General features: G+C 44.9%; 1 protein-coding gene and 1 long non-coding RNA gene across 6 annotated transcripts in view; one reads left to right on the forward strand and one right to left on the reverse strand.

Annotated features, from left to right (window-relative positions):
* Positions 1 to 454: 454 nt before the first annotated feature.
* The window catches only part of KHDRBS3 (KH RNA binding domain containing, signal transduction associated 3), a 182,933-nt gene continuing 166,217 nt past the window's right edge, over positions 455 to 17,170 (reverse strand). For 2 of the 4 annotated variants that reach the window (XM_057532291.1, XM_057532294.1), the window contains exons 8-11: positions 13,372 to 13,430; positions 10,430 to 11,563; positions 9,955 to 10,011; positions 455 to 1,041 (exon numbers count right to left, since the gene is read on the reverse strand). In XM_057532291.1, the coding sequence (XP_057388274.1) occupies positions 11,472 to 11,563; positions 13,372 to 13,430 (151 nt within the window). In that variant the 3' untranslated portion in view covers positions 455 to 1,041; positions 9,955 to 10,011; positions 10,430 to 11,471. The remainder of the gene's footprint in view (positions 1,042 to 9,954; positions 10,012 to 10,429; positions 11,564 to 13,371; positions 13,431 to 17,170) is intronic. The other 2 variants (XM_057532292.1, XM_057532293.1) reach the window with 2 other exon arrangements.
* Positions 14,965 to 17,170, forward strand: part of LOC130705541 (uncharacterized) — a 30,518-nt gene continuing 28,312 nt past the window's right edge. For both annotated transcript variants that reach the window (XR_009005821.1, XR_009005823.1), the window contains exon 1: positions 14,965 to 15,149. This is a non-coding gene — a long non-coding RNA (uncharacterized LOC130705541). The remainder of the gene's footprint in view (positions 15,150 to 17,170) is intronic.

The following is a 17,170-nucleotide window of genomic DNA, read 5'->3' on the forward strand; positions in this document are numbered from 1 at the left end:
CTGCTGACCGTGCCCTGGTGGGCACCCACACCCACTCACTGCAGCACCGCCGCGGCCCTCTGGGACGCGGGCCTTTATTCCTTGCACTTCTGAGATGGAGAAACACGTATCTGACAAACGCAAAAGTGCCAACTGCAGGAGTAGAAGATCATGTCTTTAGGGTGCATCACGAGAGGATAAGGAAAAGCAAACCTATCAGAAGTTGTTCTGTGCTTTTAACACAATGCTCCCAACACGGTACCCTGTAAAAAGTGAACGCCTTGAGGGAATGTGTCTTTGAGGTAAGAAAGTGACAATTTAACAATGCACAAGACTGTTTCCGAAATTCCAAGACTAGGAAGCTTGTTGTGTGAGCTTCTAGCGGAAGGAATAAAACGCATCCTCCCCGGGCGCACTGAATTAAAATCACAAAGCACCAGTAAGTGATGAAAAGAGAAGGAACTGAATCATACTGTCCATGGGGATGATGACCTTTATGTTCCACAACAAATTACAGAGGCATGAAAATCGGTTTCTATTCTGACAGTGCCACCGCTTCCCGCAGAAGCCTTTATAATTAACCTTCTATGTGGCGGCGTACTTTTGGCATAACATGTTCATCTTTATTGGTCCATAACTGAGTTGGATAAATCATTTTCAAAGCTGGAATTTGCGCTGACGCTTGACTTCTTGTGAGCTGTGAGTTGCAGCCATATATGGTTCTCAAGTGTGCAGAATTTAGAGCTGGGCTGAAATAACAAGCCTTTGTTTTTCTAGGTTTATATTAAAGTAGAAGAGATTGAAATGGGCAGCCTTTGTTAAGCAATACACAAATCATTTGTTTTCTGTTATGAGGAGACAAAGAAATTGATTTTCTTTCCCTTTTTCAAACAGACTTTCCAAATTAAAAAGCATACTACTTTATAAAACATTTCATGAAACACAAAGTTGTACAAAAAAAAAAAAAAGATGATTTTCAAGTTCTCAAGTGAATTCATTTACTGACTAGGCACGTTGGTGAGTTGATTATTCTTAAGCAGTCCATAATTGGAAGGAAAGTTCCTGAAAGAGAGGAAAATGATATGTATTTGTATACTTCAAGTAACAAATTATTTACACTCTGGTGGGAATGGCAGGATTTAGGCAGAGGAAGCAGGCAAACTGAAATTTGACAGGAATGAGAATACTTATGGAAAACAATGCAAAACAGAATTGTAGAGATTCAGGACATAAAGTATTTGTGTTCAGGAGGCAGATGAATGATTAAACAGCACGCGACGACGACACTCCTCCCGACACTCCTCCCCGCCACGACGTGCACGGGAAGGAGGCTTTCGGAATGGCCACGCCTCTTTTCACGCGGAACTTCCCGAACTGAAACGTGCAGTGACTTCCTGTGGATGCACACTGGCACTGCCCTTGCCCTCCTGCCACCTGAGAAGAGACTCAGCTTTCAGGTATATTTAGACAAAATTCTATTTACTAACTAACACCAAACAATGTATTTTGACGTGCTAATTACAACAAAACTGTTGTTTCAAAACCCAAGCGGCAACCAGAAGGAAACAAAACACAAAACAGAATCTAATCACAAGGGAAGACGCGCCTTCGCCACGCTTGCTCCTCACTGCTCTGGTCACAGGTGCGCAGGGGGAGGGGGGGGAGGGGAGGGGAGGGGGACCGTCCTGGAGGCTCCCTGTGACGTGACCCAGCCCTGCCCACCCCTCCCGCCTCCCCCCCCACCGCCCACCGGCACCTGCCCCTTAGTTCCCAGCAACTGCTTACTCGTCCCCAGACACACGAGGACCCTCCCTTCCTCCCCCGACCTGCACCAGCCTGGCAACTCTGACATCTCCTCCTCCCGTGTCTGCTTCAAGATTTGAACTTAACTGTAAACCCCGCTTCATGTTTCTCCTCCTCTGTGAAGCCTTTCCCTCCTCGCCCTTCCTCGGCCAGAGCTCGTGACCTGTGCCGCTGCACCCTCTGCCTTCACCTCGCCTGTCATGACAGCTCGCGGCGCCAGGGACAGTGCGCCTCGGCCCCCGCATGCGGCACCGGTGTGCCAGGACGAACCAGACACAGACAGTTATTTTAAAGGCTAATACTTAAAAAAAGGAAACAGCTAATACAGTGCATCTATTCATTAGGGTACTATTTAATTCATCAGTGCCTATTTCTTGAATGGCTTGATGACTGCGTGCTCTTAAATTACACATGACGGACTTGCTCCTGACCCTCGAGGACTCCCCAGGACTGCAGGATAACCCACACGTCAATCAGCAGATCAGAATTAGGGGTTCGCCACTTGGGTGCTACTGGCCAGTACTCTCAGAGTGAAGAGAGACAAGGGTTCTTTGGGCAGAAGGAGAGAGAGAAGATCTTGAGGAACCGGCAGGCTCTGGATACCCAGAGAAGAGGAGAAGGTGGGCAAAGATATGGAGGACGGAAGGGCCAGCTGGGGGCCGGCTTCCTCAGAGAGACCGTGGGCCCCTTAAGAGCGGAGGCCTCCCCTTCCCCGGGTGCGTCCACAGTGCTGAGCACAGGGCCTGCCGCTGCAGGTCGGCCTTAGAATCCATCGGCTCGTGAAAGGAGGCTCCAGAAGTGAGAGGAGACCAGCGGGAGCCCGAAGAAGGGTGGTCTTTCACCATCCCTGTAGGACACAGCCGCACCCAGAGCTGTCCTCACTCACTCACTCACACGGGGATACAGCCCACCACGTGCCCACCTCCGTGGGAAGGAAAGGCCACTGTGAACCCACTCTGCGCGGGTGAGTTTTCCATGTGGCCGCAGGTGCCAACAGTTGTACACGGTGATGGAGAGTATAGCACTGAGGGTTCAAGCTTCCTTCAGAAGAGCATATTAAGATACACCATTACCTCTACGGGGAGCAATATAGTAAGAACTCTAAGAAAATGTAATGACTCAATAAATCTACCTTAGAAACTTATTCTACAGATGTATGCGAACGTGCACAAGAACAGAGATGAAGGGCTATGCTTTCTAGCACTGTCTTTAATGAATGCAAAATACTGGAAGCAAAACTACATGTCAACAGTTGTTTAAATTATGGTGCGTTCATATAAATATTATTCAGCCAATAAAAAGAAAAACATACCTTTATAATTTAAAATGATAGAAAATGAACTCAAAGATATACTCTAAATTGAAACAAGGCAGGTATAAAACAGTGTACTGTTCTCTATGTTAAAAACAGTAATCAGTAGTCTGTGCAGAAGCAAAGCACATGTTTTTCTATCTCTGGAAAAAAAACAAAAAACAAAAAGAAAACACCAAGACCAATAGCTGCCTCTGGGTGTTTGAGGGCAGGGGTGGGAATTAAGACCAACTTTTCATTGTTCCCTTTTTCCGAAGTTTTGGATTTTGTACCGAGCACATGTTATCACCTACTAAACAAAGGGCATGTTTTTGTTTTCCAACTTCTCCTTTTCCACTGAAAAAGCCAATGGTTACCGAAGTCAATTATCTCATTTCCACTGAGAAACCAAACTAACAGTGAGAAGGGCTCAGTGTCAGTATTTTAAGAATTACAGCGTCATTTGCTCATAAATTCATTCAGTCATTCGCCCCTCAATGAGCACTGTCAGTCCCCGCTTTGCGCCAGGCACCTCGCTGGGATCTGGACGGAAAGTCAAATGAGACATGGTTCTGTCTTTAAAGAACCTGAAGTGATGCCACTAGAGAGAAAGACAAACACGTCAACAAGTGAGCAGAGATCCGGCTTCAGGAGGGCACCTCCGGCCCCACGACCGTCACGGCGGCGTCTGCTCATCTGTCCCACCTCCTTGTTCTGAGAGCCTGTCGGGCGCTAGGAAGTGTGGCGGGGAGCAGACGTGGGGAGGTGAGGAAAGGCGTGGATCTTGCCGTGGTGCTCGGGTGAGCTCTTACATACGTGCATATGCGAATGGCAATGTTTAACAACCTGGTAAATTCTCTTCCAGTGGAAGAATGACTCTAACTTGACCCGATGAGGCCGGTGAAGTCCTAATCGACCGTCCCATACCAGGAGACACCAGGTCACCTTGTTCATTTCACTCATCACATACACGACGGCTGTGCTAAGCCATGGTACCTGCACTGAAGATGTTCACATTCAGGGTGGGGGGGAGGGATGGAGAGGAGAGTAAACAGTCAATCGTAGGACCCCATTTTGCAGATGAGGGGCCCTCCAGTAGGGATTCTGCACCCAGGGAGATGTGGAGACACTGAGCCAAGGAAGACTTCCTGAGTGAGGTGATGCTTCAAGTCTCACTCCAAAGTTGGACAGACCAGTACTGACCAGCTATATCGAGAGCTGGGGAGAAGAGTAAGGAAATGTGATTTCAGGCAGAGAATGGCACAGATATCAAAGCACCGCGAAGGTTATTCGAGAGCAAGGCTGGAGCAGAGCAAGGCTGAGAGCGGTACGGCGGGTTCGGGGAGCAGCTGGAGGGGCGGGCCGGGCCAGGATGGTGCGCTGGGAGCCACGGAAGGACTCACGCTAAGACAAGAAAAACAGGTACAGCAGTCGGTGCTGATCCCTGAAAGATAACCAGATTCCTGGAATAAGAATCCCATTCAGAATCAACTTCAATTGGAAAGGATTTTCCATTAGATAAGGGGAGGATGGAATTCAGATTTTAAAATGTTCCACAACCTTCCTCAAAGATGGAAACAGGATCAAGCATAAAGTAGATTTTGTTATTTTAAACATAATGATGGATTTTTTCTTTTCTATTCCTACAATATAAATCAATATAAATAGTACATCACTATAAATAATAGATATGATTTGCATATAAAATAACTAACTTTATTATGTATACTTATCACATATAACCTGTAAAGCGGCTTAACTTGGTTAATTAGATTTTTGACTACATTTTAATTTTTTTCTTCAAATCATCTGTTTTAAATTCTGGGACCTGGGGCTTCCCTGGTGGCGCAGTGGTTGAGAATCTGCCTGCCAATGCAGGGGACACGGGTTCGAACCCTGGTCTGGGAAGATCCCACATGCCACGGAGCAACTAGGCCCGTGAGCCACAATTACTGAGCCTGCGTGGCTGGAGCCTGTGCTCCGCAACAAGAGAGGCCGTGATTGCGAGGCCCGTGCACCGCGATGAAGAGTGGCCCCCACTTGCCTCAACTAGAGAAAGCCCTCGCACAGAAACAAAGACCCAACACAGCCAAAAATAAATAAATAAATAAAATTAAAAAAAAAAATTCTGGGACCTGTCTCTCTGTACACAGTGACTAGAGTCACTGTCTAATTTTGAGTTAGACTATTACTATTTACATGAGTGATTTTTTTTCTTCCTTTTTTTGGGTCTCTGTGAACTATTCCTAACCATTCCTAACACTGCCTATTACGAATCATATTGATCACACCGACAGTGTCATTCTTCCATATTCACTGTCTTGCTCCACGCTTTCAGCTGCCAAATCCTGCGCTAAGAGATGGAACAAAAGGATGGAAAGGTTAGGCCCCCGTTTTTTAAGGCTCTCACCATCTGGCTATCAGATCAATAACCAGTGCAAACAGAGGTTTGTACAAAGTTCCTGCTGGAACACAGGCTGAAAAAGGCACCATCTCTGCCTAGGGGGATGCAGCAGGGCCAGCTCAAGGGTGAAGAGGATATTTATTACATTTCAACGTGGGCTCACCGTATTTAAGCTTCTTAGCAGGACTTGCAAGATCCTTCATTATGTGCGCCTTGCCCACACAGACAGCATCATCTACAGCTTTCTCTAATTACCTAAATAATCGAAATTTCCTAGATAACTGTGTTTTCTTATAATCCAAATACCTGCATAAAGCAACAAGCAAGAGCACGTACCTAGGTTTGTGCCAGGCATGCTTCTCATCCTCACAGCTATACTGAGGTAGATTTCACTATTGTGTCCATTGTATGGATGGGGAAACTGCAGTTTAGACTGAAGTTCAGTAAGGTTAAGTAACAAAGCTGGTAAATGACAGAGCTGGGTACGACTGCTTCCAAGAAGACCTTCCCTACGTGGCTGCCTTCTACTGGTCCTTACAGCCCTGCTGGCACCCGTCCCACCTCCGCCACCCCGCCTGGCGTCCATGTCTCTCCCACGCTACGTCTGTCGTCGTCCAGTCACTGGCGCCTGCCTGGCCCACTTCCCCAGGAGACTGTTGTCACCACTGCGTCTCCACTGCCTGCAGCATAGCAGGTGCTCAGCCAACGTGTCTGCATGAACGCTGATACTTATTCAACTTGCAATATCTTGAACAAAGCAAGATTCAGAACCTAACTACAGCCAAAGAATCTCTCCAGGGAGGAATCTGGGGTAGGGTGGGACAGAAACAGAGGGGCTGGTTAATCAGTCACAACGTCTGCCAACACTCAGTGTTGTGAGGCTTACTTCTAGGAATACAAGGCGACATAAAAATTAGCCCCTGCCCTCAAGGAGCCTTTAATCTCATGGGAGAGCGAGTGCTAGCCCAGAGAGCGGACAGTGCAACAGCACGGTTAGGACAAAGACTCTGGATCAGAGTGGACGGTCCAAAACTGGCTCTACCAGTCATAGGGCCTGGGATCCGACACAGTGATCTCACCTCCTGAAGCCTAGGCATCTTCCTCTGTAAAATGGAGATGACACTCACCTCCTTATCACTGTGAGGGTTCAATGAAATCATTTATAGAAAGTGATTAAGCACAGGCTTGGTCATAATGGCAACTTATAACCAATCTAAGTCATACGGTATCAATACTACAATGAAGAAGTATAAACTAAGCACACTATTTCAGAGAGCACGGAGGGATCGTGGTTTCACTGCTGAAGACACGGAAGGGAGGGCGTGGGGCCGAGTCCTGAAGGATGGGCATGGTTTCTAGGGGCAAAGACCCAGGGGCAGCAAGTGCTGGTGTGTCATCTACCAACTCCATCCATGCTGAATTACTTGAGCGTAAGGTCCACGTCCTATAGATCTTTGTGTTCCTGGTGCCTCCTCTGTGTCTGGGGAAGAACTCGCGCTCAGTAAACGTTGTCAAATGAGAAGATAAACGAATCCCAAGGGGGTAGACAAAGGCCAGGGGAAAGATCTGGGAAGGATGCAGTGTGCGGTTAGGGACAGGAGAAGGCTGCTTGTCTGCAAGTCCTCCTATTGAAACAGGGAGAAATGAGGTTCAGTAGAGTATTTGCCGAATAAGGGAAGCCCTAGAAAGCCAAGCAGAAGAACTCCTGTCCAAGAGCATTCCTGGTGGTTCCTGACCTTTCTGGCTCACAACCCCTTTTTGCAGTCCAATGGAGCTGTGGATTCTTTAATAAAATGAAAATAAACATAAAATTGAACAAGTCCTATGAATTAGCTCTGAAGACTATCTGGGGATTAACCCTCCAGGGACCTGTCCATAATTTCTGATTAAAGAAACCTACACTTACTATTCAATACGCCAATTCCTAAAAAAAAAAAAAAAAAACTTAAAGAAAATAGTGAAAAAATTTCAATATAACATCGCGAATTGAAAAAATATGTTATATATCACATTCCCTTTCTGTACAAGAAGAGAAGCACCAAAAAAAAAACCAAACCCCCAAAAACAAACAAACAAAAAAGAAACAAAAAAACCCAGAACACTTATTTTGATTTATGAGAGTGAAGAGAACTATTTTCTTCCTAAGAGTAATTTAATTATTTTAGGTTAATTTTGGTGATTAAGGAAAAACAAAAAGCTCATATATTTCCCCTTCATACGAAACATGCATGTTCAACTTCAACAATTAAACTGTGCATTATTGTTATCACCTTCCAGGTTACAAAACACTCTCACAACACCGCCTCACTTAATGCTCAGAACAACTGCGAGAGATGAGCGAGGTCCTCAAAGGGGGTCTTGGCCAGCGTCACCCAGTGAGGGGCAGGGCTCAGATACACACACTCTTAAGTAAGATTCTCTGGAATGTCGGGCCCTAAGCAGTGTTTCTGATGGTGTAGGAAAAAACAAGAATATCTAAAAAGTGAGACCTAATTAAGGACACCTTTCCTTCACAGATCCCTATTTTTAAAATTTTATGAAACAATTTTATAAAATACACCTTATCATATTTATCTTATTAAAAGCAATAATTTGTTTTGCAAAACTCAAAGTAGAAAAGGACACACACAAAAATCATACTTTCACAAGCTTAAGATGATTACTGTCAAAAATTTCCAGCATACAAGCAGCTCATGCAGCTCAATAACAAAAAAACAAACAACCCAATCCAAAAATGGGCAGAAGACCTAAATAGACATTTCTCCAAAGAAGATATACAGATTGCCAACGGACACATGAAAGAATGCTCAACATCATTAATCATTAGAGAAATGCAAATCAAAACTACAATGAGGTATCATCTCACACCAGTCAGAATGGCCATCATCAAAAAATCTACAAACAATAAATGCTGGAGAGGGTGTGGAGAAAAGGGAACCCTCTGGCACTGTTGGTGGGAATGTAAATTGATACAGCCACTATGGAGAACAGTATGGAGGTTCCTTAAAAAACTAAAAATAGAACTACCATACGGCCCAGCAATCCCACTACTGGGCATATACCCTGAGAAAACCATAATTCAAAGAGTCATGTACCAAAATGTTCATTGCGGCTCTATTTACAATAGCCAGGACATGGAAGCAACCTAAGTGTCCATCATCGGATGAATGGATAAAGAAGATGTGGCACATATATACAATGGAACATTACTCAGCCATAAAAAGAAATGAAATGGAGGTATTTGTAATGAGGTGGATGGAGTTAGAGTCTGTCATACAGAGTGAAGTAAGTCAGAAAGAGAAAAACAAATACAGCATGCTAACACACATATATGGCATCTAAGGAAAAAAAAAAAAAAAGGCCATGAAGAACCTAGTGGCAAGATGGGAATAAAGACACAGACCTAGGGCTTCCCTGGTGGCGCAGTGGTTGAGAATATGCCTGCCAATGCAGGGGACACGGGTTTGAGCCCTGGTCTGGGAAGATCCCACATGCCGCGGAGCAACTAGGCCCGTGAGCCACAGCTACTGAGCCTGCGCGTCTGGAGCCTGTGCCCCGCAACGGGAGGGGCCGCGATAGTGAAAGGCCCGCGCACCGCGATGAAGAGCGGTCCCCGCACCGCGATGAAGAGTGGCCCCCACTTGCCGCAACTAGAGAAAGCCCTCGCACGAACCGAAGACCCAACACAGTCAAAAAAATAAAAAATAAATAAATAAAGTAGCTATTAAAAAAAAAAAAAATTGGAGTCATCAAAATATTAAAAAAAAAAAAAAAAAGACACAGACCTACTAGAGAATGGACTTGAGGATATGGGGAGGGGGAAGGGTAAGATGTGACAGAGTGAGAGAGTGTCATGGACATATACACACTACCAAATGTAAAATAGATAGCTAGTGGGAAGCAGCCGCATAGCACAGGGAGATCAGCTCGGTGATTTGTGACCACCTAGAGGGGTGGGATAGGGAGGGTGGGAGGGAGGGAGATGCAAGAGGGAAGAGATATGGGAACATATGTATATGTATAACTGATTAACTTTGTTATAAAGCAGAAACTAACACACCATTGTAAAGCAATACTTCAATAAAGATGTTTAAAAAAAAATTTCCAGCATATCCATGTAATATTTTGCCTATGAATATATATAGAGAGAATATATACAGTCTATTTTTAAAAAATAAAATTGGGACGATAGTATCGCTAGCAGTAAACTGCTTTTTCACTTGATACTTTTGAAAAATTTATCATGCTACCGACTAGCCTGCTACGTTTTTATGGAGGAAAGTAACGGAGTTACTTACACAGTGTGATGGCCGAGCCTCCCACCTCTGCAGCTTATGCAGAGCTCCCTGGGTCTGACTTGCTTACATTCAGGAAGTTAGTTAGCCACAGTCACTAGTGCTGGTGGTGGGAACAGTGTGGGAAATGTTCCACGCGACTTCAGAGAAGCACATCAAATGACTGGAACAAAGGCACTCACCTGTGTCTGCTGGACGGACACAACCTTCCTTTCACTTTCCAAGACGGCCAACATTTCCTAACAAAAGAAAAGACCTTTTTACTCAAAGAGAAGGAAACCCCTCAGAAAATAAAAATTAAACATTTTACATAATCTACAATTTAAAAAAACTTAGCCAAATGATTAAAGAAAAACTTTATTAAATATTTGTCAGTTTTAAGAAGTGCCCTCAATTACTAACCAAAGAATGTATTACAAACAACTAGTTATGAGGTTTTACATTTGTTTAATAGGGAATAATTGGCCCCAATTAAACTGACTAAACTAAGGCTTTTTAGATTACTAAAACAAATTAAACTTTTTAAAATGAGAATTTAGGTGATCTTAAAACCTTTCTAAAATGGATAATGAAACTTGCTAAGTTGTAACCTCCCTGGTTTTATTAGTTATATTAAGATAAATTAAGTGAGATTAAAATCTTATTTGATTTATTTACCTTTGAAAATGAAGACCGTTTAAGGGTTACACATCCTCAGCCTTGGCGAGTGCGACCTCAATTAGTCAAGTCAGAATGTCTTTAAAAGCTTTGTGCTTATTGCTTCCAGCATGGAGCGAGGTGTTCATTAAGGTACCAAAATTCTCATAAAAAATCCAAAGTTGCACTAGTGAAAAAACGCTCAACAAGATGAAAACTGATCACATCTTTTTCAGAAAATCAGTAGTTATTTTAAAACCAGTTTTTAAACAAGATTTGGTTTTGCGTAGTTTTTAACGTGCCACTCAAGCAGCTTGATACCACTTGGACTCTTTAAACAGCATTTAAATCTACGGTGAGTATATAATGGTACATTTAATTTTATACCATGTTTTAAATAAGTTGTACAATGTTTAGTGTGACCCTTTTTTGACAAGCGTTGTTAAATGAATCCTTTCCCTGTTTACGACTATTTATGAAGGCCTTTTTAAATAAGAGAGACATGAAATTGTTAGCTCACACACACAAAATTTCTTTCAAAAGTTTATTTAGTATCAAGCAAGAGGAGACTTTGCTTAACACTACAGAACATTTCAAGACTTGAGTTACAAAAGAATACCACATTATTTGCACTTGTAATTGGCTTCCCTTTTTACGCATGTTGGCAAGAGAAAAAAAAAACAACTAGCATATGGCTGAAAGATAAAATAACTAAATTTCTATGGAAACCTTTAAAATGAAAGGTGAGGCTTATGTTAAAAGGATGGATTAACATATTTAGTAAACCTATCTTTTTTGTTTAACACTAGTTAATCAAAGTTATTTTTTTTCCTTTTGATGACCTATTTTTTCATATACAGACTGGAAATAACAAAATTTTACATGTCTTTTTTTTTTCTTTTCTGCCCAGGTTGATGTTTCAACAAAGTAATTTTAAATTCCATCCATTCAGATGTTAAGCATTTTGATCTATTTAGAAAGGGATTGTTCATAGAAAACAATTACTTTGAACAGTATACAGGACTGGCGGAGCCTGGCTATGTCACAACATCAGACAGTACAGTCAGTATCTGCCGTATGGCTGGTCTCTGTAGACGCCCTTTGCTGTCCTCGCCGAGGGTGCCTTGTGTCTTGAGTTAGTCCACTCCTCTTGCCCTAAAGTCAGTCAGATGAATCACAGTTAGACCACTGCCAGGGATCCCACTGGCTTCATTTTTCAGAATCTAACTTAGCCCTGAACCAGTGGTAGATGCCATACTGAAGGTATGTATCCCCCGAGGTCCTAAAACAACCCAAGGGAATTTGCTTTAAAAAAAAAATTACGAACACAATGGAAAATGGTCCTCTCACTAGCAAAACCTACCAGCCTGGGAAGACAAATAATTTTTGTATCTTAAATGGCTACCAACTTTGCAGGAACTTCCTTTCGGCCACTCATTTAACAAATGCTCACAAACTCAAGCAGCAAATTGAACTGCCTCTTGCTAAACGTGAAGACATCTATGGATGGGAAAGAGAATGGGAAAAGGGTCACTTGGATTTCTTCTTCAAAAACAAAGAAAACACAGATAAAAATTTGTGAAGGCAAAAGGAGAGAAAACTGGAGCGCAAAATGGAAACGGGCAGCTTGGGAGGGGGAAATGCGGCCTCATTCTTCACAGGTCCTTCAAAGAAAGAGTAAATGAAAGTTGTATTGGGTGGAGAGTTATGCCTCAAAAATACTTCCTGGATATGACATAATGTCAAATTGCTTTCATCCTAATACTAAATCCATACCGAATGATGTTATTTGCAACAGAGGGACATTCAATCACCCCCATCTCTGGGCCGTCAGTGAGTGATCTGCGGGTCTTTGACAACAAACAGTTAACATCCGTGCTGCAACACACAGCGATTTAAAAGCCATGCGTCCACAGAGACCAATTTTAAAAAGCTGTGAAGGAAAAAAACGCTGAAAATGACCTCTTCTTTGATACAAACATGCAATCAACATCATTCCCTCAAGCTAACTTGCATCAATTTAAGTAGACAGCATTCAGCAAGCCAAGGTATTTCTCTTAAGCGGCTGTTACGAATAACAACAACAACAAAAAAACCAAGGTGCGGTTATCAAGGCTTGGGGCAGGTGATACAACAAAATGCACTTCAAAAGGAACACTGGAAAATGGTTTTTCAGTTATGTTCAGAGAAATGTCATAACACCCATTTAACGAGAATCCTGATTCACTTGCACTGGGCACGAGGCATTCATCAGAGCTTTGCAACTGAGTGAAGCTTCTCATTCTCTGATCTCCGCCCCGTGGCAAAGGAGCTTCTTAGTATCATTAAGTTGCTGCCGCCAATTCTTTTAATTAAACCTGTCGTCCTTCTGCATAGTGAGACTCTGGACATGGGTTCCCCAGCATCTTGGCCAGCTCCCACTGAAATAAGTGGGGTTTCGATGTCTCCCTGTAAGCCTGAGAGAGCCGTGCATCTCCTTCCTGGCTCACTGCTTCCGTAACCTTTACGGAATGATTCCCACCATAATGTTTTTAGAGGATTTGAGATTGCGAATAAATTAAAATATAAAGATGGGGGTGGTGGAATCACTGTTGGGCTGTAGTCTCAACTGCTTCATTTTCTTTACTGTCAAGAAGCAAAGACACTTCAAAGAGACCCATTCTATCAAGGGTCTGCAGTTTGGCAAACTATTCAATAGTGAGAAAATCAGCACATGGCAATCATCCCAAACAGAAAATCTAAGTTTAGAATCTGAATTCCTGTAATCTTCTGCAAGTCTTTAGTCCTCTTTAAATATTAAATTTAAACCTTAAGGAGCTTCTGAAAATAGCTAGATAAGCACAGATGAACCGAGAGGGAGCTGCTGTCTCAATTTCGGTCTGTATGAATTTCCCCTGAGTTAAGATCTTTAAGCTGTTTCTATGACCTTTCTATTTATGGTTCCACTCTGGCCATTTACTCACCGTAGGAATCGTAAGTCTCTTCACTGAGTCCGTGTCCATAATCATAGTAATCAGCACCACTGTATAGAACAAAACAAAACAAGCAGAGAAAGACGAAAACATAGTTAGGACAAACTGACTTCTAAAACTTAAAGATAACTAATAAAGGGCAGGGATAAACACTGAAAGGAATTCCCACAGAGAAGAAAGAGGCCTTAGAATGATCACAGGCCCCTCTGTGGCCCCCGACTTTCATTCACAGTAAATGTGTCTGCCACCGTAACCGCAGCCATTGGCTGGTCCACAGGGAGTGCGCGATGGCGCCTGAGGGATGCAGAGCCCCTGTCCTGGAAGGACGCGTGGCCTGAGGAGACGCGTGTGCGGCGGACAATCACAGCCTGTGCACCCGGAACCTGGGCTGGGCTCGTGTGAGGGACAGGGGACAGGAGGAAGGACAGCCACGGCTTCTTTCCAACCGATGCAAAGTTCACGGAAGGCACAAACCTACGGACCAGACAACTCGATGCTGTGTGACCCGTGGGCAGTTCACTTTACAATAAAGTAACAACGTTACGGGCTGAAACGCCTTACTTCCCCAGCACCATCCCGTTCCCATCGGGAGTGGCTGCCCAGAAGGACCATGTGTGACCGGGGCGGGAAAGGCCCCTGCGGTCCAGTCACCAGCCCTGGCCAAGTCTGTGAGGACAGAGGCCAGGAATCTTTCCAAAGCACAGGCACAGCTGCATTCCAAGGCACAACATCCCTGAGACACCGGGAGGGAGGGGGTCTGTCACCACGGCCATTCTGTAGATGATGCAAAACAGGCTACACACACACAAAGTATGTGAATTAGGCATAACCTTTTACAGGAACGAATTTGTGGAAAATCTGGATTACTCGACCACGGCGGGTATAATCCATTTTCTAATGCTATTCTGAGTATCTGAGGAGGGCTTTCACGCACTCTCTCCTGCTTTCCCCTTTCCCACTCTTCTTAATTTTGTAGGGAAACAATCATCCTGGATCTGTTATCTTGGATTGTCCTGGAAATAAACATTCTCATTATTCTAACTTGATGCAATCAAGTAAGAAATTCTAATCAAAATGGAAAATGATCCAGCTCAGCTGTTTAACACCCTAGGAAGCCACGGAGTGAATAATAAAATCCATGCTGTGGGTGTTGCCTTGCGCCAGCTCCGAGACCCCACGAGCAGTCGTCACCTCAGCTCCTGAGGTAAGAAAGCAGGGCTGCCGTGCCCATCTTACAGACAAGGATACCGCAGATCACAACAGCTGGGACGCCAGCCTAAAATCTCACAGGGAACATACAGGGGACACAACCGGCGAAACCCACACCTGGTCCTCTCCTCCCACCTTTGGTTTCTCGGGTAAATATCACCAGAGGCTAATCATCAACTCCACTGACTACAGCCCAGGAGGCAAGTCCTATGAGAGAAAGGGTCCGAGACGGGGAGCTACGTGCCCTTTTGCCTCCAGCCTGTGGGGATGGCTCCTCCTTCTGCCAGAAATGCTCCTCTTCCCTCTCCTTCCAAGCGCCTCCCACCCACTCGTAAGCCCAACTGCCGCCTCAGAGAGCACTGCCCACCTCCCAGGGTTGGGCGTGTCCCCATCAAGGCCCTTCCTCTGTGTCTCACCCCTCTCCTGGCCCCCACGGGCCCTCGCTCTCCAGGAACTGAGTGCCTGGGTACAGAGGAAGGGGCACCTCCGCCCTCTGCTGTGTCACGACAGGACGGCGATGCCTGAGCATGTTCTGAGAGCCCGAGCGAAGCTGAAGACGGGTGAGTGGTGGGCGTGGCGTGCCGGGCACAGAGGCGGAAGCAGGCTGCAAGCTGAGCGTCTGTAAGGAGTCGTGTTAAGCAGGGTGAATAAGCACTGATACAAGGCCTGCGCCGGGATGTTCCTCAGTATAGAATGCTTCCTCCATGTGCAAACACAGGCCAGATCCTTGTTATCCTGGTTTCATCACGCCCTCACAAGCTAATCAGTACGCTGCACCACACCGGTGCCGGTGAGAGCTTTCTGGCCTGGTGTGCGCTGGGGGCTCCACTGGCTGCTTTAACTGGAGCCCAGGAACAGAGCAGCCCCTCCCACGGCTGACCTATTAGACCAGGCGGCGATCTGCAGTCTTCCCGAGGACAGCTGAGAGCTGGCCCTCACTGCTAGAGAACCCTGGGAAGAGCAAGGGAGCCTGAGAGGAGTGGGCTGTCCTGAGCCGGACCCCTGCCGTCCTGACAGTTTCTCCACAGGCACGACCTCACGGGTCTACGGGGCGTCTCTGTGCTTCTACAGACGAGGCTCAGTGAGGGTGCCCCCCTGCCAGAGTCACACGGCTCATCGGGGCGGCAGCCGTGCTCAAGGCTCAGGACGCGCCTCTGCCCTGTGCTGGGCACCCACCCACGCTCGAGGCGGACAGCCCTCGCCGTGCCCAGCCCCCTTAATCTGGTGGTTCCTGCTTGACTCACACCTGCTCTGCCACTCTTCCAGAATGTCCCATTCGCTCCCCTGGGGCTTACGTGATCCCTCTTCACGCTCGGAGACAGAAGTCAGGGTCCACGCGAAACCCAATGCCATACGATCATGGCAAATTGCAACTGCCTAGTTCTCTCTCTGGTTTCAAATTCCTCCTCTCCCTTTCTGTAGTCCTAATTTTCCATCCAGGTATTATACACATTTATGGTGAGAAGAAAAGAGGGACTAGCTGAAAAAGGAACAGAGAGACTTTCATATTCAAGAAGGAAAAAAATCCAGCAAAAACAAGCAACAGCAAAAAAATGTGGCATCCCTACCTCTTAAGACTTAATAGCTTTAAATATGAGAACTGCTAATAAAGTAGAAGGTTTTTCTCATCTTGCGGATAGAAATTTAGAAGCGAAACTTTTGATAAAATGTCACTGCCAAATACGGGTCAAGACATCTGAGTCTAAAACCTGGGCCTCCCAGGGCTGGGCAGACTTGGGGCAGCTGCCCGCCCTCCTGCTGAGTCCGAATGCCCCTCCCCCTGCCGAATCCCACTGCGCTGGACTGCCCAGACTCTGGGCAGCCCTAACGTTCTCCATGGCTCATGTACAGCATCTGGACACAAAGCAGTCAACATAAATTCTCATTTTGTTGAAAATAAATTGGCTATGGCTTCTGAAAAACTCAGCACTAAATTAAGTGAACCTCAGTCTTCTTTCCAAAGGTCAGAAGTTACATCATCATGGCTCCTTAGACAAATAAAGCTGCGATGCTCTTTAAAATTTTATCTTCGTTGCACAGAAACAATGAGAGTGACCTCTTCATAAAACTGGAAAGAATTCTCTTTACTGAGACAGGTTCCCACTGTTTAACTTGGAACTGTCAGTGACAGGTACTGAGACCTATAAACAGGAATCAAACAGTTGCTTTCTGACCAAACTAAGTCCTCTTTATTAAATGAAGTGAGCAGTAATGAACATCAGTGTCGACTGGAAATCCATCTTGAAGGGCTCTAACATGGCTCAGCATAAAAAAATCAGGGGTGAAGAATGTTTCCCAATGAACAGGAGAATAAAAGGTAGCATAATTTGGTCCTGCAATGGTTTGGTGATAAGACAATCTTAGTTTTGACAAGTGAAAACTTTAAACTGACATTTGCTATCATTTCACCCAGTTTCTGATTATTTATTTCAAGACTGTCATCAAACCAAGAAGCTGGGAGCAGCTGAGCCCCATTCTCGTACCTGTCAGTTCCATCTGAATTGCTTTTGCAGCATTTCATTTCGTGCACCTCAAATGTCTATTAACCAAAGACGTGTCCTATTTCCCAAGGATAAACTAA

Source organism: Balaenoptera acutorostrata, chromosome 17 (genome assembly GCF_949987535.1).
Source record: "Balaenoptera acutorostrata chromosome 17, mBalAcu1.1, whole genome shotgun sequence".
Classification (NCBI taxonomy): Eukaryota; Metazoa; Chordata; class Mammalia; order Artiodactyla; family Balaenopteridae; genus Balaenoptera; species Balaenoptera acutorostrata.